The 25,446-nt window shown below is 47.0% G+C and overlaps 1 protein-coding gene across 1 annotated transcript in view; it reads right to left on the bottom strand.

Annotated features, from left to right (window-relative positions):
- Positions 1-1,847: 1,847 nt before the first annotated feature.
- Positions 1,848-25,446, bottom strand: part of LOC115208564 (guanine nucleotide-binding protein subunit alpha-13-like) — a 39,075-nt gene continuing 15,476 nt past the window's right edge. The window contains exons 2-5 of the mRNA XM_029776727.1: positions 24,837-25,063; positions 6,864-6,914; positions 3,685-3,885; positions 1,848-3,450 (exon numbers count right to left, since the gene is read on the bottom strand). Coding sequence (XP_029632587.1) covers positions 3,079-3,450; positions 3,685-3,885; positions 6,864-6,914; positions 24,837-25,063 — 851 coding nt within the window. The 3' untranslated portion in view covers positions 1,848-3,078. The remainder of the gene's footprint in view (positions 3,451-3,684; positions 3,886-6,863; positions 6,915-24,836; positions 25,064-25,446) is intronic.

Genomic DNA, 25,446 nt, shown 5'->3' with positions numbered 1-25,446 from the left:
CTACCTTGTTATTATTAATAATATAGTGCACTACTTTTGACCAGAGCACTAAGTAGTGCCCTACCAAAGACACATAAGGACGAAAGCAGTGCACTAGATAGGGAGTAGACACCCCCTGGATAACTGGTACAACAATGTGAAAGGTATCATTCTCCTGGTTTCCCTTCCGTTGGTAGAAACCCAACGTCTCAGTTATTTAAAGGCCTGTTATGGGGGTTGCTGGGAATAAAGACACTTTGGTCGGTGAGGAGTTAAGGAGAAAGATTCATAATAAAATTATTTCACACTGTTTCCCCATCACTTTTCCCTGACTGAGCCTCCACAGGGTTTACAAGGCTGATCACCGTCTCTTCCCTCTAGGATGAGCCTCCACAGGGTTTACAAGGCTGATCACCGTCTCTTCCCTCTAGGATGAGCCTCCACAGGGTTTACAAGGCTGATCACCGTCTCTTCCCTCTAGGATGAGCCTCCACAGGGTTTACAAGGCTGATCACCGTCTCTTCCCTCTAGGATGAGCCTCCACAGGGTTTACAAGGCTGATCACCGTCTCTTCCCTCTAGGAGGAGCCTCCACAGGGTTTACAAGGCTGATCACCGTCTCTTCCCTCTAGGATGAGCCTCCACAGGGTTTACAAGGCTGATCACCGTCTCTTCCCTCTAGGATGAGCCTCCACAGGGTTTACAAGGCTGATCACCGTCTCTTCCCTCTAGGAGGAGCCTCCACAGGGTTTACAAGGCTGATCACCGTCTCTTCCCTCTAGGAGGAGCCTCCACAGGGTTTACAAGGCTGATCACTGTCTCTTCCCACTAGGATGAGCTTCCACAGGGTTTACAAGGCTGATCACCGTCTCTTCCCTCTAGGAGGAGCCTCCACAGGGTTTACAAGGCTGATCACCGTCTCTTCCCTCTAGGATGAGCCTCCACAGGGTTTACAAGGCTGATCACCGTCTCTTCCCTCTAGGATGAGCCTCCACAGGGTTTACAAGGCTGATCACTGTCTCTTCCCTCTAGGAGGAGCCTCCACAGGGTTTACAAGGCTGATCACTGTCTCTTCCCTCTAGGAGGAGCCTCCACAGGGTTTACAAGGCTGATCACTGTCTCTTCCCTCTAGGATGAGCCTCCACAGGGTTTACAAGGCTGATCACCGTCTCTTCCCTCTAGGAGGAGCCTCCACAGGGTTTACAAGGCTGATCACCGTCTCTTCCCTCTAGGAGGAGCCTCCACAGGGTTTACAAGGCTGATCACCGTCTCTTCCCTCTAGGAGGAGCCTCCGCAGGGTTTACAAGGCTGATCACTTGCTTACACTAACACAGAGAGAGGGGAGAGAGAGGGGGGAGAGAGGGGGGAGAGAGGGGGGAGAGAGAGGGGGGGAGAGAGGGGGGAGAGAGGGGGGGAGAGAGAGGGGAGAGGAGTGAGAAGAGAGGAGGACTGGAAGAGGGGATGTAGCTTGCCGACTTGTTTAGACTACCAGCCTCTGATGGACAGCCGCCTGTGTGTGTGGTTTAGGACTTAGGCAAATGAATATCATTGCCCTAAATACACAAATAAGTGGTCCACAATGTATCCTGAGAATTAGCTCAGTAGTTTATCAACTGGTCTGTCTGAGCGTCTGTCGTCTGTCTGAGCGTCTGTCTGAGCGTCTGTCTGAGCGTCTGTCTGAGCGTCTGTCTGAGCGTCTGTCTGAGCGTCTGTCTGAGCGTCTGTCTGAGCGTCTGTCTGAGCGTCTGTCTGAGCGTCTGTCTGAGCGTCTGTCTGAGTGTTCACACAGTCTCTTCCATAGCCTTTAACACCGTCCATCAGCAGGTGTAAATCAAACTTGTGTAAAACCTTTCAAATATAACTTAAGACAATGTTTAGATACATATATTCATAATAAATCTGTGAAAAAAAGTTACAAATTTAACTGATTAAAAACTAAAGTTCCAAACAGTAAGGCCAGGACTAAGACAGGGATCAGGTCAGAAGAGTCTCTATGGGCAGGTTGTGTGTGTGTGTGTGTGTGTGTGTGTGTGTGTGTGTGTGTGTGTGTGTGAGAATAGCTCTGCTTGATATGTAATCATCAGACAGTGGTAAAAGGCTTATTTGTGGAATAATTATGGATTAGTTTTAGTACAGTGCTGTGAAGTCCCCCACTCTTTAACTTCCCCCCCCAGCGACAACAAGCTCTCCACTGCAGTTGGTTTTTCAGTTCCACATCCAGATAGCGACACTGATTTGCTGTCAGAATGGTGGGGGGCCACGGTGATGTCATAGTCAGGCTCTGAGGCAAAAGGAAGTGTAGAATCAAGCCAGTTCAGGGCAGGTGGGAGTGGAGGTGCATAGCGACAGGCTGAGGCCAGTAAAACACAGTTATCATCATTTTGTTCTACAGCGTTACCACCCCCTCTTCCCTGGTTGCCGTGGGTGACGACCTTTGACCCCCCCCCACCCTTGACTGCTAACCTCCAGCAGTGGTCTGAGCTTCTCAGACAGGTTACAATGTGACAGAGTGAGACAGGAGAGTGAGACAGGAGAGTGAGACAGGAGAGTTAAGAGTGAACCAACAGAGTGAATATAGTAATATAGAACACAGATTTAGGACCAGCTTCCCCTCCCCATATCCTGTCATTAACCATTAGTGGGGAAAATGAAAAACTGACCCGGGATCAGCATGAGGGCAACTTCATCCTACAGAACACATCAACATATCTACAGACTCTGGAATAGTCCATTACAGAGAGGAGAGGGGCGCGTGAGGGGAGGGATTGGGAGAGCTCATTTACAGTGGTTTAAGGGGGGTAGAACTGCCAGGTACAAGGCCATTAGAAGTGGTAACAGGGTTCAGTGGTCAAGGGTCATAGGTGACAGCCTGCACCAGAGGTGACTGGAGATCAGGGGTCAAGGTGAGGGCTCACAGGGGTTAAAGGTCAAGGGCCAAAAGGTGACTTAAGAGGCAGTGACAGTGTAGCACAATACAACTCTTTTGCTCTCTGTTCAGCACCCTGCAATCACTGCAAGTCAGTGGGTCACGGTGAGGGGTCACGGGGGGGGGGGGTTAAAGGCCAAAAGGTGACTTCAAAAGGTCATAACCCCCCTGCGATCACTGCAGCATCAGCTGCTTTAGGTTGTCGTGGAGGATGGTGTCCTTGACGTCTCGGAACACCAGGCGAATGTTCTCCGTGTTGATGGCTGTGGTGAAGTGGTGGTACAGGGGCTTCTGGGTTACGTCCCTCCTCTTCCCCCGGAAACAGTCCACTAGGAACCTCTGTACGTCGACCAGGCTGTGTGGCTCCCCGGGGTACTCTGGGAAATAGTCCTTGATGCTGACGGAGCGCACCTTGTCCTCCAGAAGGTCTGTCTTGTTGAGGAACAGGATGATGGAGACGTTGGAGAAAACCCGATTGTTGACGATCGTCTCAAAGATGTTGAGGGATTCGCTGAGACGGTTGGTCTGACGGTCCTCCATCAAGACCTGAGGGGGGGGGGGGGGGGTCAGAAAGAGTGTGTGTTCAAGTGAGTGTGCACACATACAAATGATATTGAATTGTATTTAAGGTCCAAAGACAGGTGTGTGTGTGTGTGACAGCGTGTGTGCTGGTTTAAGTGAGTGAGTGTGCATGCATCCAAATTCTTGGTCATTTCATTCACAAGGACAGAAACGTGTGTGTGTGTGTGCGTGCGTGCGTGCGTGCGTGTGTAAACCCACCTGGTCATACTCTGAAGAGGAGACAAGGAAGAGGATGGAGGTGACAGAGTCAAAACACTCAAACCATCTCCGTCTCTCCGACCTTTGACCCCCAACGTCCACCATCTTAAACGGAACGTTCTTGATCTCAAAGTCGTACTCATGGATACCTTTAGTGGGCTTACGGGCCAGGAGAATATCCTGCTGAGTTGGTAGGTAGTCCTGGAGGAGAGAACGAGTGAATTAGAGAGAGAGAGAGTGATGGATGGAGGAGGTTGGTACTAACGGATGCCTTTAGTAGGCTTACAAGCGAGCAGGATATCTTGCTGAGTCGGAGGGAGAGAGCGAATGAGAGAGATTTGGATCTATCTGCTAGCTAACAAGGTAGAACAGATTGTGATGAACACACCCTTCTGTACATCTCCAGCTGTTTGAACAGCATGTTAGCCTGTCCACTTTGTTCACATGTTGGAATCAAGTGGGCTACCTGATTTATCAGAATGACAACAAGTTGAAAATTACTTATATAAACTGTGTTTTATGCTTATTGCACATTTATGAAACACAGACCAGACAGCCAGTATAACAGTCTGGTTCAGATGCTGCTAGTGGTATTATATAACACAGACCAGACAGCTAGTATAACAGTCTGGTTCAGATGCTGCTAGTGGTATTATATAACACAGACCAGACAGCCAGTATAACAGTCTGGTTCAGATGCTGCTAGTGGTATTATATAACACAGACCAGACAGCCAGTATAACAGTCTGGTTCAGATGCTGCTAGTGGTATTATATAACACAGACCAGACAGCCAGTATAACAGTCTGGTTCAGATGCTGCTAGTGGTATTATATAACACAGACCAGACAGCCAGTATAACAGTCTGGTTCAGATGCTGCTAGTGGTATTATATAACACAGACCAGACAGCCAGTATAACAGTCTGGTTCAGATGCTGCTAGTGGTATTATATAACACAGACCAGACGGCCAGTATAACAGTCTGGTTCAGATGCTGCTAGTGGTATTATATAACACAGACCAGACAGCCAGTATAACAGTCTGGTTCAGATGCTGCTAGTGGTATTATATAACACAGACCAGACAGCTAGTATAACAGTCTGGTTCAGATGCTGCTAGTGGTATTATATAACACAGACCAGACGGCCAGTATAACAGTCTGGTTCAGATGCTGCTAGTGGTATTATATAACACAGACCAGACAGCTAGTATAACAGTCTGGTTCAGATGCTGCTAGTGGTATTATATAACACAGACCAGACGGCCAGTATAACAGTCTGGTTCAGATGCTGCTAGTGGTATTATATAACACAGACCAGACAGCCAGTATAACAGTCTGGTTCAGATGCTGCTAGTGGTATTATATAACACAGACCAGACAGCCAGTATAACAGTCTGGTTCAGATGCTGCTAGTGGTATTATATAACACAGACCAGACGGCCAGTATAACAGTCTGGTTCAGATGCTGCTAGTGGTATTATATAACACAGACCAGACAGCCAGTATAACAGTCTGGTTCAGATGCTGCTAGTGGTATTATATAACACAGACCAGACAGCCAGTATAACAGTCTGGTTCAGATGCTGCTAGTGGTATTATATAACACAGACCAGACAGCCAGTATAACAGTCTGGTTCAGATGCTGCTAGTGGTATTATATAACACAGACCAGACAGCCAGTATAACAGTCTGGTTCAGATGCTGCTAGTGGTATTATATAACACAGACCAGACAGCCAGTATAACAGTCTGGTTCAAATGCTGCTAGTGGTATTATATAACACAGACCAGACGGCCAGTATAACAGTCTGGTTCAGATGCTGCTAGCGGTATTATATAACACAGACCAGACAGCCAGTATAACAGTCTGGTTCAGATGCTGCTAGTGGTATTATATAACACAGACCAGACAGCCAGTATAACAGTCTGGTTCAGATGCTGCTAGTGGTATTATATAACACAGACCAGACAGCCAGTGTAACAGTCTGGTTCAGATGCTGCTAGTGGTACCCGAATGCAGTGTGCGACAAACTGAGAATTAATTTTCCAGAATCAATGTTCATTGATACTCCTGTTTCAGTAGTTACTGCTCTGCTCTCAATCTGAGGAGTTGAGACATAAACAGGGTTTCATTAGAAAGGATATCTTCTCTATTACAGTAAAATAACGTCTCCATGTGTTGTGGTGTCCATATGACCCATTCTGTTGGACCAAACCTAAAATGAAAATAGGGAGGTGAAACTGCTTGTCAGAGAGGAAGAAGTGATCGCTCATCTTTGTTGTTGTGAGTGGTGTGTGTGTGTGGGGGGGGGGGGGGGGGGCTTGGTGAGTGTGTAAATGGGAAGGTGCATACAGCACAGAAGGAGCGAATGAGACAAGACCAAAAAGACAACATGATCTTTACAAACTGAAGGAAGGAAGGAAAGAGATCTTTAAACTGAAGGAATGAAGGAGATCTTTAAACTGAAGGAGATCTTTAAACTGAAGGAGATCTTTAAACTGAAGGAGATCTTTAAACTGAAGGAGATCTTTAAACTGAAGGAGATCTTTAAACTGAAGGAAGGAAGGAGATCTTTAAACTGAAGGAAGGAAATTGCCACCTAGAGTGACATCTGATCAGTGAATCTGAAAGATAAATGGAACACTATATCAGTACATCTTTACAGAACTAGTTGTTGAATCTGTCAGAAAAATCCCCGTTAAAAAAACATTCTCAAAGTGAAGTGTGCAAAGCAGAATTCGTCTCGCGCCCTCTCCGTGTGTGTGTGTGTGTGTGTGTGTGTGTGTGTGTGTGTGTGTGTGTGTGTGTGTGGTATGCCAGAGGAGAATCCCTGACATTCTAGATGCTGTGACATCAAAAGGTCAGGCTGCACTGGAAAAGCCATCAGTGAAGTCACCATCAGGATACCAGCCAGAGATACAGAGTTACACACTCATTCCTCTGCACTGCCAGTAAAGAACAGAGAGAGAAAAGAGAGAGAGGTCAGTTTCCCTCTCTTTAGTCAGAAGGAGATCAGGCCTTCGCTGGTAACACACCCTGACATCTCAGAGAGAGAGAGAGATGGAGAGATGGAGCGATGTGAGGAGAGAAGAGGGATGGCTTCACTTCTCTTTTCATTCTGACTGTTTCTTCATCAGCAGTAGTGTATAAAAGTGTAAGAGAGATGGGTGGGACTTACCGGCTGTCCCAGCTTTTCCAAATGATCCAGGAAATATTTCACAGACTCCCCCTGAGAGAGGAGAGAACATTCATGTCAGATTGGTTCAGTTATTTAGAGTTCAAGCACACTTACTACAGAGGTCATATCATTCATTTTAAAAGTTATTCAGAAGTACTGCTGTGTGGGTGGATGTGAAATGCCAAGGCCTCCTTTTAAAACACTCTGTTAAAACAGGAAGACAAGAAGTGTGTTGACCTCTGACTCTCACACGCAGCGCTGCGCGAAAATCAAGGCAATGTGGCGAAACTCGCTTCCTGCGACCGCCGGACTGGGCAGGAAATGCAGAGATCTCAGAACACACACACACACACACACACACACAGCACCAATAAATGAAACCCTGAGTAACAAGCTGTCCAGGAAGCAGCAGAGACAGAACAGAACAAACAGAAGGAGTTTTGTGTGTGTCTGTTTAGGTTAAATGTGCGTGTATATACGCAAGAAAGGAGAGCGAGAAAGACAGAAACCGTGCTGTGGCCTTGAGAATACCACACTCACACAGAACAGCTGTGAAACCACAGAGGCCTTAACCCCCAGGAGGAGGCTGAAACCACAGAGGTAACACGGTACGATGCCTTAACCCCCAGGAGGAGGCTGAAACCACAGAGGTAACACGGTACGATGCCTTAACCCCCAGGAGGAGGCTGAAACCACAGAGGTAACACGGTACGATGCCTTAACCCCCAGGAGGAGGCTGAAACCACAGAGGTAACACGGTACGATGCCTTAACCCCCAGGAGGAGGCTGAAACCACAGAGGTAACACGGTACGATGCCTTAACCCCCAGGAGGAGGCTGAAACCACAGAGGTAACACGGTACGATGCCTTAACCCCCAGGAGGAGGCTGAAACCACAGAGGTAACACTACCACGATGCCTTAACCCCCAGGAGGAGGCTGAAACCACAGAGGTAACACGGTACGATGCCTTAACCCCCAGGAGGAGGCTGAAACCACAGAGGTAACACTACCACGATGCCTTAACCCCCAGGAGGAGGCTGAAACCACAGAGGTAACACGGTACGATGCCTTAACCCCCAGGAGGAGGCTGAAACCACAGAAGTAACACGGTACGATGCCTTAACCCCCAGGAGGAGGCTGAAACCACAGAGGTAACACTAGTACGATGCCTTAACCCCCAGGAGGAGGCTGAAACCACAGAGGTAACACGGTACGATGCCTTAACCCCCAGGAGGAGGCTGAAACCAGAGGTAACACGGTACGATGCCTTAACCCCCAGGAGGAGGCTGAAACCACAGAGGTAACACTACCACGATGCCTTAACCCCCAGGAGGAGGCTGAAACCACAGAGGTAACACGGTATGATGCCTTAACCCCCAGGAGGAGGCTGAAACCACAGAGGTAACACTAGCACGATGCCTTAACCCCCAGGAGGAGGCTGAAACCACAGAGGTAACACTACCACGATGCCTTAACCCCCAGGAGGAGGCTGAAACCACAGAGGTAACACGGTATGATGCCTTAACCCCCAGGAGGAGGCTGAAACTACAGAGGTACCACTAGCAGCAGGATACAAGGCGAGGGGAGGAGTAGACAGACGACGCCCCCTATAGAGCCATAGATCACAACACATTCTATGGGGAAACCCCCTCACACACACACACACACACACACACACAACTATGTCTGTGGGACTTTCTATTTTGGGCTAACATGGGGGCATGTGAGGAGCTGTGAAACCAGAAGGAATAGGTAGTGTTAGACCATGGCTTTAGATTAGCATCCAGGGGCAAGTTGGCAACCACATCCAAGTCGCAAATCACTCAGTCCCAATGTTAATCATCCCACTCGGGGTTCCACTCTGTCACCTGAAACTGTTAAAGTATCTTGTGTGACTCATACACAACATGGGGAAAAAGACCCTCAAGACTTCTGCTGTGGTTAAAACCTCGAGACTTTAGTCATGGAAATGATCTATTGACATACAGAAATAGTTTCCAGAAGAAGAAGTGACTGATACTTTCTAAGAGCTAAAACAGTAGGTGTTTTACAGGCCTATTTCTGCTTCCTAAATGGTTAATAAAGTCATTATCACCATCAGATAATTATCAGACCACAGTCTTCCTCCTTTCCTGAGAACCACAGTCTTCCTCCTTTCCTGAGAACCACAGTCTTCCTCCTTTCCTGAGAACCACAGTCTTCCTCCTTTCCTGAGAACCACAGTCTTCCTCCTTTCCTGAGAACCACAGTCTTCCTCCTTTCCTGAGAACCACAGTCTTCCTCCTTTCCTGAGAACCACAGTCTTCCTCCTTTCCTGAGAACCACAGTCTTATTTGAATGCAACTGCCATCAACTGTCACGCCGCAGGTTTGTTTACAACCTGACAATCAAATAAAGCTTTGAGAATTTGAATGTGAGACAGACGCTGCCTGTCTGTCTTGTGAATTTCTACTAACAGCAATAAAATAATAAAGAGTGAGAGAGAAAGATTGAACGATGGAGAGAGCATGAGAGAGATAGGAACAGAACTTCAGAGAGGGAGAGAGATAGGAACAGAACTTCAGAGAGGGAGAGAGATAGGAACAGAACTTCAGAGGGAGAGAGAGATAGGAACAGAACTTCAGAGGGAGAGAGAGATAGGAACAGAACTTCAGAGGGAGAGAGAGATAGGAACAGAACTTCAGAGGGAGAGAGAGATAGGAACAGAACTTCAGAGGGAGAGAGAGATAGGAACAGAACTTCAGAGGGAGAGAGAGATAGGAACAGAACTTCAGAGGGAGAGAGAGCGTGTGTAAGAATGAGAGAGGGAGAGAGAGAGAGAGTGAGAGCATGTAAGAATGAGGGAGGGAGAGAGTATCAAAACCCATAGACGGTGTTTAAAGCAGTGCAAAACCCATAGACGGTGTTTAAAGCAGTGCAAAACCCATAGACGGTGTTTAAAGCGGTGCAAAACCAGTGTAGACAGTCCTAATGGAAGTATTTCCACAAAATCATTTAAGCGTCCAGTCAGACCAACACCACCAGCACTGAGCAGAGCGGCGAGACAGTGGCACCAAAATCACATGGACCGAACCAATACCGAAGGGGAAGAAAACTGATTAGGTAGAATCCATTGAGAAGTGGTTATTAATTAGAATGGACTAGACCAGCATGACAGAATGTTCTAGGGTGGACTAAACCAGCATGACAGAATGTTCTAGGGTGGACTAGACCAGCATGACAGAATGTTCTAGGGTGGACTAGACCAGCATGACAATGTTCTAGGGTGGACTAGACCAGCATGATAGAATGTTCTAGGGTGGACTAGACCAGCATGACAGAATGTTCTAGGGTGGACTAGACCAGCATGACAGAATGTTCTAGGGTGGACTAGACCAGCATGACAGAATGTTCTAGGGTGGACTAGACCAGCATGACAGAATGTTCTAGGGTGGACTAGACCAGGATGACAGAATGTTCTAGGGTGGACTAGACCAGCATGACAGAATGTTCTAGGGTGGACTAGACCAGGATGACAGAATGTTCTAGGGTGGACTAGACCAGCATGATAGAATGTTCTAGGGTGGACAGGACCAGCATGACAGAATGTTCTAGGGTGGACTAAACCAGCATGACAGAATGTTCTAGGGTGGACTAAACCAGCATGATAGAATGTTCTAGGGTGGACTAGACCAGCATGACAGAATGTTCTAGGGTGGACTAAACCAGCATGACAGAATGTTCTAGGGTGGACTAGACCAGCATGACAGAATGTTCTAGGGTGGACTAGACCAGCATGATAGAATGTTCTAGGGTGGACTAAACCAGCATGACAGAATGTTCTAGGGTGGACTAAACCAGCATGATAGAATGTTCTAGGGTGGACTAAACCAGCATGACAGAATGTTCTAGGGTGGACTAAACCAGCATGACAGAATGTCCTAGGGTGGATTAGACCAGCATGACAGAATGTTCTAGGGTGGATTAGACCAGCATGATAGAATGTTCTAGGGTGGACTAGACCAGCATGACAGAATGTCCTAGGGTGGACTAGACCAGCATGACAGAATGTTCTAGGGTGGACTAAACCAGCATGACAGAATGTTCTAGGGTGGACTAAACCAGCATGATAGAATGTTCTAGGGTGGATTAGACCAGCATGACAGAATGTTCTAGGGTGGACAGGACCAGCATGATAGAATGTTCTAGGGTGGACAGGACCAGCATGATAGAATGTTCTAGGGTGGACTAGACCAGCATGACAGAATGTTCTAGGGTGGACTAAACCAGCATGACAGAATGTTCTAGGGTGGACTAGACCAGCATGACAGAATTTTATTTATTTTATTTTATTTCACCTTTATTTAACCAGGTAGGCAAGTTGAGAACAAGTTCTCATTTACAATTGCGACCTGGCCAAGATAAAGCAAAGCAGTTCGACAACATACAAAAACACAGAGTTACACATGGAGTAAAACAACATACAATCAATGATGCAGTAGAAAAAAATAAGACTATATACAATGTGAGCAAATGATGTGAGATAATGGAGGTAAAGGCAAAAAAATGCCATGGTGGCAAAGTAAATAAAGTATGGCAAGAAAAAACACTGGAATGGTAGATTTGTAGTTTGAAGAAAGTTAAAAGTTAAAATATAAATAATATGGTGCAAAGGAGCAAAATAAATAAAATAAATACATACAGTAGGGGAAAAGGTAGTAGTTTGGGCTCAATTATAGATGGGCAATGTACAGGTGCAGAGATCTGTGAGCTGCTCTGACAGCTGGTGCTTAAAGCTAGTGAGGGAGATAAGTGTTTCCAGTTTTAGAGATTTTTGTAGTTCGTTCCAATCATTGGCAGCTGAGAACTGGAAGGAGAGACGACCAAAGGAGGAGTTGGCTTTAGGGGTGACCAGAGAGATATACCTGCTGGAGCGCGTGCTACAGGTGGGTGCTGCTATGGTGACCAGTGAGCGGAGATAAGGGGGGACTTTACCTAGCAGGGTCTTGTAGATGACCTGGAGCCAATGTGTTTGGCGACGATGATGAAGTGAAGGCCAGCCAACGAGAGCATACAGGTCGCAGTGGTGGGTTGTATATGGGGCTTTGGTGACAAAACGGATGGCACTGTGATAGACTGCATCCAGCTTGTTGAGTAGGGTATTGGAGGCTATTTTGTAAATGACATCGCCGAAGTCGAGGATTGGTAGGATGGTCAGTTTTACGAGGGTATGTTTGGCAGCATGAGTGAAGGATGCTTTGTTGCGAAATAGGAAGCCAATTCTAGATTTCACTTTGGATTGGAGATGATTGATGTGAGTCTGGAAGGAGAGTTTACAGTCTAACCAGACACCTAGGTATTTGTAGTTGTCCACAAATTCTAAGTTAGAACCGTCCAGAGAAGTTATGCTGGATGGGCGGGCAGGTGCAGGCAGCGATCGGTTGAAGAGCATGCATTTAGTTTTACTTGTGTTTAGGAGCAGTTGGAGACCACGGAAGGAGAGTTGAATGGCATTGAAGCTCGTCTGGAGGGTTGTTAACACAGTGTCCAAAGAAGGGCCAGAAGTATACAGAATGGTGTCGTCTGCGTAGAGGTGGATCAGAGATTCACCAGCAGCAAGAGCGACATCATTTATGTATACAGAGAAAAGAGTTGGCCCAAGAATTGAACCCTGTGGTACCCCCATAGAGACTGCCAGAGGTCCAGACAGTAGGCCCTCCGATTTGACACACTGAACTCTGTCAGAGAAGTAGTTGGTGAACCAGGCGACGCAATCGTTTGAGAAACCAAGGCTACTAAGTCTGCCGATGAGGATGTGGTGATTAACAGAGTCAAAAGCTTTGGCCAGGTCAATGAATACGGCAGCACAGTAATGTTTCTTATCGATGGCGGTTACGATGTCGTTTAGGACCTTGAGCGTGGCTGAGGTGCACCCATGACCAGCTCTGAAACCAGATTGCATAGCGGAGAGGGTGCGGTGGGATTCAAAATAGTCGGTAATCTGTTTGTTGACTTGGCTTTCGAAGACCTTAGAAAGGCAGGGTAGGATGGATATAGGTCTGTAGCAACTTGGGTCAAGAGTGTCACCTCCTTTGAAGAGGGGGATGACAGCAGCTGCTTTCCAATCTATGGGAATCTCAGACGACACGAAAGAGAGGTTGAACAGGCTAGTAATAGGGGTTGCAATAATTTCGGCAGATAATTTTAGAAAGAAAGGGTCCAGATTGTCAAGCCCAGCTGATTTGTAGGGGTCCAGATTTTGCAGCTCTTTCAGAACATCAGCTGAATGGATTTGGGAGAAGGAGAAATGGGGGAGGCTTGGGCGAGTAGCTGTGGGGGGTGCAGTGCTGTTGAATGCAGTAGGGGTAGTTAGGTGGAAAGCATGGCCAGCCGTAGAAAAATGCTTATTGAAATTCTCAATTATAGTGGGCTTATCGGTGGTGACAGAGTTTCCTATCCTCAGTGCAGTGGGCAGTTGGGAGGAGGTGTTCTTATTCTCCATGGACTTTACAATGTCCCAGAACTTTTTAGAGTTGGAGTTGCACGAAGCAAATTTCTGTTTGAAAAAGCTAGCCTTGGCGTTTCTAACTGCCTGTGTGTATTGGTTTCTAACTTCCCTAAAAAGTTGCATATCGCGGGGGCAGTTTGATGCTAATGCAGAACGCCACAGGATATTTTTGTGTTGGTTAAGGGCAGTCAGGTCTGGGGAGAACCAAGGGCTATATCTGTTCCTGGTTCTAAATTTCTTGAAAGGGGCATGCTTATTTAAGATGGAGAGGAAGGCATTTTAAAAAAATAACCAGGCATCCTCTACTGACGGGATGAGGTCAATATCCTTCCAGGATACCAGGGCCAGGTCGATTAGAAAGGCTTGCTCGTTGAAATGTTTCAGGGAGCGTTTGACAGTGATGAGTGGAGGTCGTTTGACCGCTGACCCATTACGGGTGCAGGCAATGAGGCAGTGATCGCTGAGATCTTGGTTGAAAACAGCAGAGGTGTAATTAGAGGGCACATTGGTTAGGATGATATCTATGAGGGTGCCAGTGTTTGCGGCTTTGGGGTTGTACCTGGTGGGTTCATTAATAATTTGTGTGAGATTGAGGGCATCAAGCTTGGATTGTAGAATGGCTGGGGTGTTAAGCATGTCCCAGTTTAGGTCGCCTAGTAGCACGAGCTCTGAAGATAGATGGGGGGCAATCAGTTCACATATGGTGTCCAGAGCACAGCTAGGGGCCGAGGGGGGTCTATAGCAGGCGGCAACGGTGAGAGACTTGTTTTTGGAGAGGTGGATTTTTAAAAGTAGAAGTTCAAATTGTTTGGGTACAGACCTGGATAGCAGGACAGAACTCTGCAAGCTATCTCTGCAGTAGATTGCAACACCGCCCCCTTTGGTCGTTCTATCTTGTCTGAAAACGTTGTAGTTAGGGATGAAGATTTCACAGTTTTTAGTGGACTTCCTAAGCCAAGATTCAGACACAGCTAGGACATCCGGGTTGGCAGAGTGTGCTAAAGCAGTGAATAAAACAAACTTAGGGAGGAGGCTTCTAATGTTAACATGCATGAAACCAAGGCTATTACGGTTACAGAAGTCATCAAAAGAGAGCGCCTGGGGAGTAGGTGTGGAGCCAGGCACTGAAGGGCCTGGATTCACCTCTACATCCCCAGCGGAGCAGAGAAGGATAAGTATGAGGGTACGGCTAAAAGCTATAAGAATTGGTCGTCTGTGACGTCCAGAATAGAGAGAAAAAGGAGCAGGTATCTGGGGGCGATAAAATAGCTTCAAGGTATAATGTACAGACAAAGGTATGGTGGGATGTGAGTACAGATGAGGTAAACCTAGGCATTTAGTGATTATGAGAGAGATATTGTCTCTAGAAATATCATTGAAACCAGAAGATGTCATAGCATGTGTGGGTGGAGGAACTGAGAGGTTGGATAAGGTATAATGAGCAGGGCTAGAGACTCTACAGTGAAATAAGCCAATAAACACTAACCAGAACAGCAATGGACAAGGCATATTGACATTAAGGAGAGGCATGCTTAGCCGAGTGATCAGAGGGTCCAGTGAGAATCAGACAGCTAGCCGGGCCATAGGTAGCAAGCTGGTGGAAGATGGGAGGGAGGTCTGTTTTTAGCCGCCTCGTGCGTTTCCGTCTGTGGGTTAGTGGGGTTCCGTGTGGAAGGGGGGACCTGTCCAAGTTGGCAAAATAGTTAGTTATAGTGGCCCAAGAAAAGTGTCCGACAGACCTATTCAGATCGCAGCCGAAAAGACAGCTAACGATTAGCTGGCCGCAGATGGGCGATCAGGTTACGTCGCGACGGAGGGGCCAGTTGGACAACTCCCTCGGGCAGATAACGTCGGTGATCCAGTCGTGAAGACCCAATGGGGCTCCGCATCGGCAGTAAAACGGGTCAGGATAGGTGAGTTGTAGCCCAGGAGACACTTCAGCTGGCTAGCTCAGGAGTATGTTCTAGGGTGGACTAGACCAGCATGACAGAATGTTCTAGGGTGGACTAGACCAGCATGACAGAATAATATATTGTCCTCTTGTCCCAACTGAACCAGCTGAAGTAACATGACATTCTCTAGTCTAACATAACCCATCTGACCTGGTATACTGCTGACCACATAGACGTGTGTGTGAGTGAGTTCGTCAGTGCTTTCGCTTCCCCTGCGTTCCCCTACTCAGTAAAGCAACGGTGTGACGCATGCCGAACACAGACACGCGTCAGGAAACCACATCCCCCCTCAGCCCCACCTCTACTCTGCCGTCATCCTGCTATCTACTACTAGGCTCTGGTGAGGCAGGTGGAAGATCAACTGTCACCAACCGTCACAATATCTCTAGAATGAGGAGGGTCAAAGGACATGGTAACCACGATGGGTTACTGTGGTTACGGTCTCTGAGGTAACTGGAACCTGAAGAGAAGCCTGTAGTCAGTGTGTTCTGCTACTAACACAGTACATGTAGTTAGAGCAGTGTCCATATAGGGTTTTTGGGTTCGATACAGATTCACATTTTTTGGTCTGTTGATATACTGTTAAACAGGGGGAAATTAAAAACATTTTCCCACAAAGCGTTCTCATAAATTGCCACCCAAAAGAGCAATTGTCCAAGAAATGCTTAAAATGTTGATTTGCGTACATTGTGACAATGACATCAGAATGACCAGTGTTCAGATCAGTATGAGACTCAGATCAGACTTTTCCATCCTTATTGAATATCAGGTATTCATGAAATTAACAGACATCAATAGGATATACTGTAAAAATAAAACAGTATCGGGAGATAATATCGGTGAAACGATATCTGCTACTACCACAGAGCTAATATATTCTCTGCAGTGTTGACTGCTGCTACCACAGAGCTAATATACTCTCTGTAGTGTTGACTGCTACTACCACCACAGAGCTAATACATTCTCTGTAGTGTTGACTGCTGCTACCACAGAGCTAATATATTCTCTGTAGTGTTGACTGCTGCTACCACAGGGCTAATATATTCTCTGTAGTGTTGACTGCTGCTACCACAGGGCTAATATATTAGTGTTGACTGCTACTACCACAGAGCTAATATATTCTCTGTAGTGTTGACTGCTACTACCACCACAGAGCTAATACATTCTCTGTAGTCTTGACTGCTGCTACCACAGAGCTAATATATTCTCTGTAGTGTTGACTGCTGCTACCACAGGGCTAATATATTCTCTGTAGTGTTGACTGCTGCTACCACAGGGCTAATATATTAGTGTTGACTGCTACTACCACAGGGCTAATATATTCTCTGTAGGGTTGACTGCTACTACCACCACAGAGCTAATACATTCTCTGTAGTGTTGACTGCTACCACCAGAGCTAATATATTAGTGTTGACTGCTGCTACCACAGAGCTAATATATTAGTGTTGACTGCTACCACCACAGAGCTAATATATTCTCTGTAGTGTTGACTGCTACTACCACCACAGAGCTAATACATTCTCTGTAGTGTTGACTGCTGCTACCACAGGGCTAATATATTCTCTGTAGTGTTGACTGCTACTACCACCACAGAGCTAATACATTCTCTGTAGTGTTGACTGCTGCTACCACAGGGCTAATATATTATCTGTAGTGTTGACTGCTACTACCACCACAGAGCTAATACATTCTCTGTAGTGTTGACTGCTGCTACCACAGGGCTAATATATTCTCTGTAGTGTTGACTGCTACTACCACCACAGAGCTAATACATTCTCTGTAGTGTTGACTGCTGCTACCACAGAGCTAATATATTCTCTGTAGTGTTGACTGCTGCTACCACAGAGCTAATATATTCTCTGTAGTGTTGACTGCTGCTACCAGAGCTAATATATTAGTGTTGACTGCTGCTACCACAGAGCTAATATATTAGTGTTGACTGCTACCACCACAGAGCTAATATATTCTCTGTAGTGTTGACTGCTGCTACCACAGGGCTAATATATTCTCTGTAGTGTTGACTGCTACTACCACCACAGAGCTAATATATTCTCTGTAGTGTTGACTGCTACTACCACCACAGAGCTAATACATTCTCTGTAGTGTTGACTGCTGCTACCACAGGGCTAATATATTCTCTGTAGTGTTGACTGCTACTACCACCACAGAGCTAATATATTCTCTGTAGTGTTGACTGCTACTACCACCACAGAGCTAATACATTCTCTGTAGTGTTGACTGCTGCTACCACAGGGCTAATATATTCTCTGTAGTGTTGACTGCTGCTACCACCACAGAGCTAATACATTCTCTGTAGTGTTGGGCAGGTGTTGCACAGAGACCAAGGTCTAATAACAGCTCAACATTCCTTTATGGATCAATCCCCCCGTTCCTCCTCTCCTCAATTCCTTCATCCCCTTTATACATCTCCATACCTCTTTCACTACGTCCCCACACGGTCTCTCTTTTACAGGTCCTACCCTCCATCTTTCCCTTCTTCCTGGTAGTCTAACTCAGACGAGGGGAAAGGGCCATTTCAGGCCTCAGTTGAAACACTCTGGAGAGACCGCATCTACTGGCCATTAAACTAGACAGTTCCTCTACTAATGGCTTCTGGGATTGCTGCAGCACACACACACACACACACACACACACACACACACACACACACACACACACACACGGGGAGTATGCTGGTCCCAGACATGACAGTGAGCAGCAGCCTTCCCAGAGAGATGGGGGAGAGAGAGAGAGAGAGATGCGGGAGAAGATAGCATGCTTGAACTCCACTTATCCCTCGTACCACCACCACCACTAGAGAGCAGGAGGGTGAAGGAGAGAAAGAACGAGGGAGAGAGAAACTAAACAAAACCCCTTTGTGTGCTGCAATCCAGGGAGCACGTGTCCCGAGTGCCAAACATGTCAGGCTTCCTGCTTTCACAACCTCCCTAACACACACACACACACACACACACACACACACACACACACACACGTATTAAGCCTCTCGCTGCAGACATGCTGGCTGCAGAACAAGACTTGATCTTGATGCTTTAAGTAAACATTCCCCAGCCCAGTCCTTACTCCCTATCACCCCCCCCCCCCCACCCCATCCTAGGTGTTGCATAATCCTAATCCACAGCCTTAAACCTGTTCCTCTCCTCCCCACTGAAGGCTTTATAGTGTAGTGTTCTGTTACAAGCCACACCCTCATTGACATGGGGTCTGTTGAGGGTCCAATCAACGCAGGGAAACAGAGTTAGAAGGAGTGTGTAGAACAGATATGAATGTGTCGTTGTTGTGAGAATGTATACTACATATGAACATTAAAAACTTTGGTGTGGTCCCAGACCACTCTCTCATGCACCCTCCCTTCCTTTTCTGCAACAGTTGATTCCTTTCCTCTCTGCTCCACATCGGAGACTAAGGAGAGGGAGGGAGGGAGGGAGGGCAAGAAAGGGCATTGTTTTCATTTTCTATGGCTGACTTGATTTGTGTGTGAGTTAGCATTTTCTCCACACACAAACACTGATAGTATGTGTGTGAGCAGCGAGCTCAGAAGCCATTATCAGTGGTTTAAGAGCAGTAGATGCAGTCTGTTTTCAAAACAAATTTTAAGCGCCGAATACAACAGATGTAAACTTTACCGTGAAATGCTTACTTACGAGCAATTTTCCCGCCAACGCGAAGTTAAGACATTTAAAAACAAAATTGGTCATTAGCCTGTAAAATGTCTGCTATCCCCTCCAGCCACCATTAAACTCTGTTTTAAATAAATGTTTCCACTTTAGGATTAAAACGGTAAAAATAAGGTATAATATTTTATATTACCATATACAATATAAATGTGATGTATTTATTTGATAAAAAGACCACAAAACAGCCCCAAGCATCAAACGCGACAGAAATTGGAGTCAACATTGAGCCTCTAAAAAGTTAACCCTCCTCTTAATGGTGAACTGAGTGTCCATTCTGGGTCAGCTTTTGGGAAGTGAGAGTGTGTATTAGCAGAACTGGGAGGGAGTATGGCGTGCAGCAGTTCTGTCACACCCCGGTCTCAGATGACAGCCTCCTGGGATGAGAGTTGGGCAGAGGACAGCTGACAGACAGACTAGCAGAAACATCACCAGGGAATCAGTTGTGGGTTTAGCAGGAATCAGAAAGTCTAGTTCACACAAACGCTTTCAATGGCTCAGTTGAATATCAGTAAACAGAATGTCTTATTTCCTGACTTCTTGGTATAGGTGTTCCTTCATAAGAGATTTTACAGCAGAAAATCTCCCAGAGACAAACGGTGACAAAGTAGCTTCAGTGAGTCAGCTGGTTGGAGCCTGTTCATTTGTACGCACCATCAGAGTAGTGGGGTTGGTTCCTACACTGGCCACTTGGAGTGAATATATACAGTTGAAGTCAGAAGTTTACATACACCTTAGCCAAATACATTTAAACTCAGTTTTTCACAATTCCTGACAATTAATCCTAGTGAAAATGTCCTGTCTTAGGTCTGTTAGGATCACCACTTTATTTTAAGAATGTGAAATGTCAGAATAATACAGGAGAGAATGATTTATTTCAGCTTTTATTTCTTTCATCACATTCCCAGTGGGTCAGAAGTTTACATACACTCAATTAGTATTTGGTAGCATTGCCTTTAAATTGTTTAACTTGGGTCAAACGTTTCGGGTAGCCTTCCACAAGCTTCCCACAATAAGTTGGGTGAATTTTGGCCCATTCCTCTTGACACACTTTTTCAGTTCTGCCCACAGATTTTCTATAGGATTGAGGTCAGGGCTTTGTGATGGCCACTCCAATACCTTGACTTTGTTGTCTTTAAGCCGTTTTGCCACAACTTTGGAAGTATGCTTGGGGTCATTGTACATTTGGAAGACCCATTTGCGACCAAGCTTTAACTTCCTGACTGATGTCTTGAGATATTGCTTCAATATATCCACATAATTTTCCTTCTCATGATGATGCCATCTATTTTGAAGTGCACCAGTCCCTCCTGTAGCAAAGCACCCCCACAACATGATGCTGCAACCCCCGTGCTTCACGGTTGGGATGGTGTTCTTCGGCTTGCAAGCCCCCCCCTTTTCCTCCAAACATAATGATGGTCATTATGGCCAAACAGTTCTACTTTTGTTTCATCAGACCAGAGGACATTTCTCCAAAAAGTACGATCTTTGTCCCCATGTGCAGTTGCAAACCGTAGTCTGGCTTTTTTATGGCGGTTTTGGAGCAGTGGCTTCTTCTTTGCTGAGCGGCCTTTCAGGTTATGTTGATATAGGACTCATTTTACTGTGGATATAGATACTTTTGTACCTGTTTCCTCCAGCATCTTCACACTGTCCTTTGCTGTTGTTCTGGGATTGATTTGCACTTTTTGCACCAAAGTACGTTCATCTCTAGGAGACAGAACACGTTTCCTCCTTGAGTAGTATGTCGGCTGCGTGGTCCCATGGTGTTTATACTTGCGTACTATTGTTTGTACAGATGAACATGGTACCTTCAGGCATTTGGAAATTACTCCCAAGGATGAACCAGACTTGTGGAGGTCTACATTTTTTTTTTCTGGAGTCTTGGCTGATTTCTTTTGAGTTTCTCATGATGTCAAGCAAAAAGGCACTGAGTTTGAAGGTAGGCCTTGAAATATACTGCTCAAAAAAATAAAGGGAACACTTAAACAACACAATGTAACTCCAAGTCAATCACACTTCTGTGAAATCAAACTGTCCACTTAGGAAGCAACACTGATTGACAATAAATGTCACATGCTGTTGTGCAAATGGAATAGACAACAGGTGGAAATTATAGGCAATTAGGAAGACACCCCCAATAAAGGAGTGGTTCTGCAGGTGGTGACCACAGACCACTTCTCAGTTCCTATGCTTCCTGGCTGATGTTTTGGTCACTTTTGAATGCTGGCGGTGCTTTCACTCTAGTGGTAGCATGACACGGAGTCTACAACCCACACAAGTGGCTCAGGTAGTGCAGCTCATCCAGGATGGCACATCAATGTGAGCTGTGGCAAGAAGGTTTGCTGTGTCTGTCAGCGTAGTGTCCAGAGCATGGAGGCTCTACCAGGAGACAGGCCAGTACATCAGGAGACGTGGAGGAGGCCGTAGGAGGGCAACAACCCAGCAGCAGGACCGCTACCTCCGCCTTTGTGCAAGGAGGAGCAGGAGGAGCACTGCCAGAGCCCTGCAAAATGACCTCCAGCAGGCCACAAATGTGCATGTGTCTGCTCAAACGGTCAGAAACAGACTCCATGAGGGTGGTATGAGGGCCCGACGTCCACAGGTGGGGGTTGTGCTTACAGCCCAACATCGTGCAGGATGTTTGGCATTTGCCAGAGAACACCAAGATTGGCAAATTCGCCACTGGCGCCCTGTGCTCTTCACAGATGAAAGCAGGTTCACACTGAGCACATGTGACAGACGTGACAGAGTCTGGAGACGCCGTGGAGAACGTTCTGCTGCCTGCATCATCCTCCAGCATGACCGGTTTGGCGGTGGGTCAGTCATGGTGTGGGGTGGCATTTCTTTGGGGGGCCGCACCGCCCTCCATGTGCTCGCCAGAGGTAGCCTGACTGCCATTAGGTACCGAGATGAGATTCTCAGACCCCTTGTGAGACCATATGCTGGTGCGGTTGGCCCTGGGTTCCTCCTAATGCAAGACAATGCTAGACCTCATGTGGCTGGAGTGTGTCAGCAGTTCCTGCAAGAGGAAGGCATTGATGCTATGGACTGGCCCGCCCGTTCCCCAGACCTGAATCCAATTGAGGATATCATGTCTCGCTCCATCCACCAACGCCACGTTGCACCACAGACTGTCCAGGAGTTGGCGGATGCTTTAGTCCAGGTCTGGGAGGAGATCCCTCAGGAGACCATCCGCCACCTCATCAGGAGCATGCCCAGGCGTTATAGGGAGGTCATACAGGCACGTGGAGGCCACACACACTACTGAGCCTCATTTTGACTTGTTTTAAGGACATTACATCAAAGTTGGATCAGCCTGTAGTGTGGTTTTCCACTTTAAATTTTGAGTGTGACTCCAAATCCAGACCTCCAAGGGTTGATAAATTGGATTTCCATTGATTATTTTTGTGTGATTTTGTTGTCAGCACATTCAACTATGTAAAGAAAAAAGTATTTAATAAGATTATTTCATTCATTCAGATCTAGGATGTGTTGTTTAAGTGTTCCCTTTATTTTTTTGAGCAGTGTACATCCACAGGTACACCTCCAATTGACTTAAATGATGTCAATTAGCCTATCAGAAGCCAAGACATAGTTTTCTGGAATTTTCCAAGCTATTTAAAAACGCAGTCAACTTAGTGTATGTAAACTTCTGACCCACTGGAATTGTGATACAGTGAATTATAAGTGAAATAATCTGTCTGTAAACGACTGTTGGAAAAATTACTTGTGTCATGCACAAAGTAGATGTCCTAACCGACTTGCCAAACCAATACTTTGTTAACAAGAAATTTGTGGAGTGGTTGAAAAACGAGTTTTAATGACTCCGACCTAAGTGTATGTTAACTTCCAACTTCAACTGTATATAACAGATTACCACACTGGCCACTTGTAGTGAATATATGACAATCAAACTACAGATAGGATGACTCAACATATGTCTGGTAAACACAGCTGAACAGAAAACATTTTAGAGACTACCACCCCTTGTAGTGTAGCGCCTGAGGGTGGCAGAGACTACCACCCCTTGTAGTGTAGCGTCTGAGGGTGGCAGAGACTACCACCCCTTGTAGTGTAGCGTCTGAGGGTGGCAGAGACTACCACCCGTTGTAGTGTAGCGCCTGAGGGTGGCAGAGACTACCACCCGTTGTAGTGTAGCGCCTGAGGGTGGCAGAGACTACCACCCGTTGTAGTGTAGCGCCTGAGGGTGGCAGAGACTACCACCCCTTGTAGTGTAGCGCCTGAGGGTGGCAGAGACTACCACCCGTTGTAGTGTAGCGTCTGAGGGTGGCAGAGACTACCACCCCTTGTAGTGTAGCGCCTGAGGGTGGCAGAGACTACCACCCGTTGTAGTGTAGCGTCTGAGGGTGGCAGAGACTACCACCCGTTGTAGTGTAGCGCCTGAGGGTGGCAGAGACTACCACCCGTTGTAGTGTAGCGTCTGAGGGTGGCAGAGACTACCACCCCTTGTAGTGTAGCGTCTGAGGGTGGCAGAGACTACCACCCGTTGTAGTGTAGCGTCTGAGGGTGGCAGAGACTACCACCCCTTGTAGTGTAGCGTCTGAGGGTGGCAGAGACTACCACCCGTTGTAGTGTAGCGTCTGAGGGTGGCAGAGACTACCACCCCTTGTAGTGTAGCGTCTGAGGGTGGCAGAGACTACCACCCGTTGTAGTGTAGCGCCTGAGGGTGGCAGAGACTACCACCCCTTGTAGTGTAGCGTCTGAGGGTGGCAGAGACTACCACCCCTTGTAGTGTAGCGCCTGAGGGTGGCAGAGACTACCACCCCTTGTAGTGTAGCGCCTGAGGGTGGCAGAGACTACCACCCGTTGTAGTGTAGCGCCTGAGGGTGGCAGAGACTACCACCCCTTGTAGTGTAGCGTCTGAGGGTGGCAGAGACTACCACCCGTTGTAGTGTAGCGCCTGAGGGTGGCAGAGACTACCACCCCTTGTAGTGTAGCGTCTGAGGGTGGCAGAGACTACCACCCCTTGTAGTGTAGCGCCTGAGGGTGGCAGAGACTACCACCCCTTGTAGTGTAGCGCCTGAGGGTGGCAGAGACTACCACCCGTTGTAGTGTAGCGCCTGAGGGTCAAACACTAGGGCTAGTCCTAGACTAAAAAAATTCTCCATTGAAAAGTGATTCTTAGTCCAAAATCATTGGATTCATCTGTGGTTTGATCTGGCCCCTAAATACCATAACAGTGAACAAAGGCAGCTGAAATGTCACCATGCATCTAGGAAAGCCACTTCTGATGTAGGACAGACTGACAGACACTGCTGTATTGGGGGGGGGGGACTAGTCCTTTAACAGCGTGTGTGTGGTCTCTCTGTCTGCTCTATGTTTTATCATGATAAGAGAGGGGGGTGAGGGATTGGAGCTGGAGGAGGCTTGGTGACTGTGCCTAAACTGAATGAGTGATGGTAGTTTACAGAGTAAAAAGAGCATGAGTTCCAGTTTGGAGAATCCCCTGCACAGTCCTCAGTACAGCTATAGATCATCAACAAGAGAACGACACACTGCTTTACAAGACAACACTAAGACCACCGAGAGAGAGAGAGAGGGGGAGAGGGCAACAGAAAGACAGCGAGAGACAGAGTCCAACACTCAATTACTCTGTGCTCATCATTCCAGCTGCAAGCCCTTTTGTTGGTTGTATATGTTGGGCCTCTGTGTGTGTGTGTGTGTGTGTGTGTGTGTGTGTGTATGTGTGTGTCTCTAGGTGTGTGTGTGTGTGTGTGTGTCTCTAGGTGTGTGTGTGTGTAGTGTGTGTGTGTCTCTAGGTGTGTGTGTGTAGTGTGTATGTGTCTCTAGGTGTGTGTGTGTGTGTGTCCTCACCAGTTGGAACTCCCTGCGTCGGTCGTAGGCGTCCTGGATGCCCGTGTCGGCCCACAGGGCCCGGATGGAGGGCAGGTACTGCTGGAAGACCCTGGTCTCCACCATGCCGTGGGCCATCCTGGCCGACCTCGTGTCAAACCCCATCATGGTCTCTCCGTGCCTCTGGTTGGACGCCTCTCCCCACGGGATGTGGAGCTTTTCTCTGGCATCCACCAACACACGCACCCCTGGGAGGGAGAGAGTTGAGTGACTGTTAGCCAACTGAGCTAATGACTAGGCATGAAGTAGATTAAGTAGAAGGTCATGCTTCCACCAACACCCCTGGAGACAGAGACCGAGGGGGGGGGCCAAGGGAGCGAGAGCGAAGGACAGAGCGAGGTATACAGTCATACATACAAACCCGTTTCTTCTGTAGTGCAAGAACACACTCAAATAGTTTTAGGCACATGCACTCACAGTACATGTTTTACTATCCTTGTGGGGACACAACATTCTTTCCCATTCCAACTCCTAACCCTAACATAGCCTTTATCATTGTGGGGACATGGGAAACACACACACACACGTGAGTGAGAACGTTCCTTGTTTTACTATCCTTGTGGGGACTTCA

Source organism: Salmo trutta, chromosome 1 (genome assembly GCF_901001165.1).
Source record: "Salmo trutta chromosome 1, fSalTru1.1, whole genome shotgun sequence".
In the NCBI taxonomy this organism is placed as follows: domain Eukaryota; kingdom Metazoa; phylum Chordata; class Actinopteri; order Salmoniformes; family Salmonidae; genus Salmo; species Salmo trutta.
This window is presented reverse-complemented; position numbering and strand designations above follow the sequence as displayed.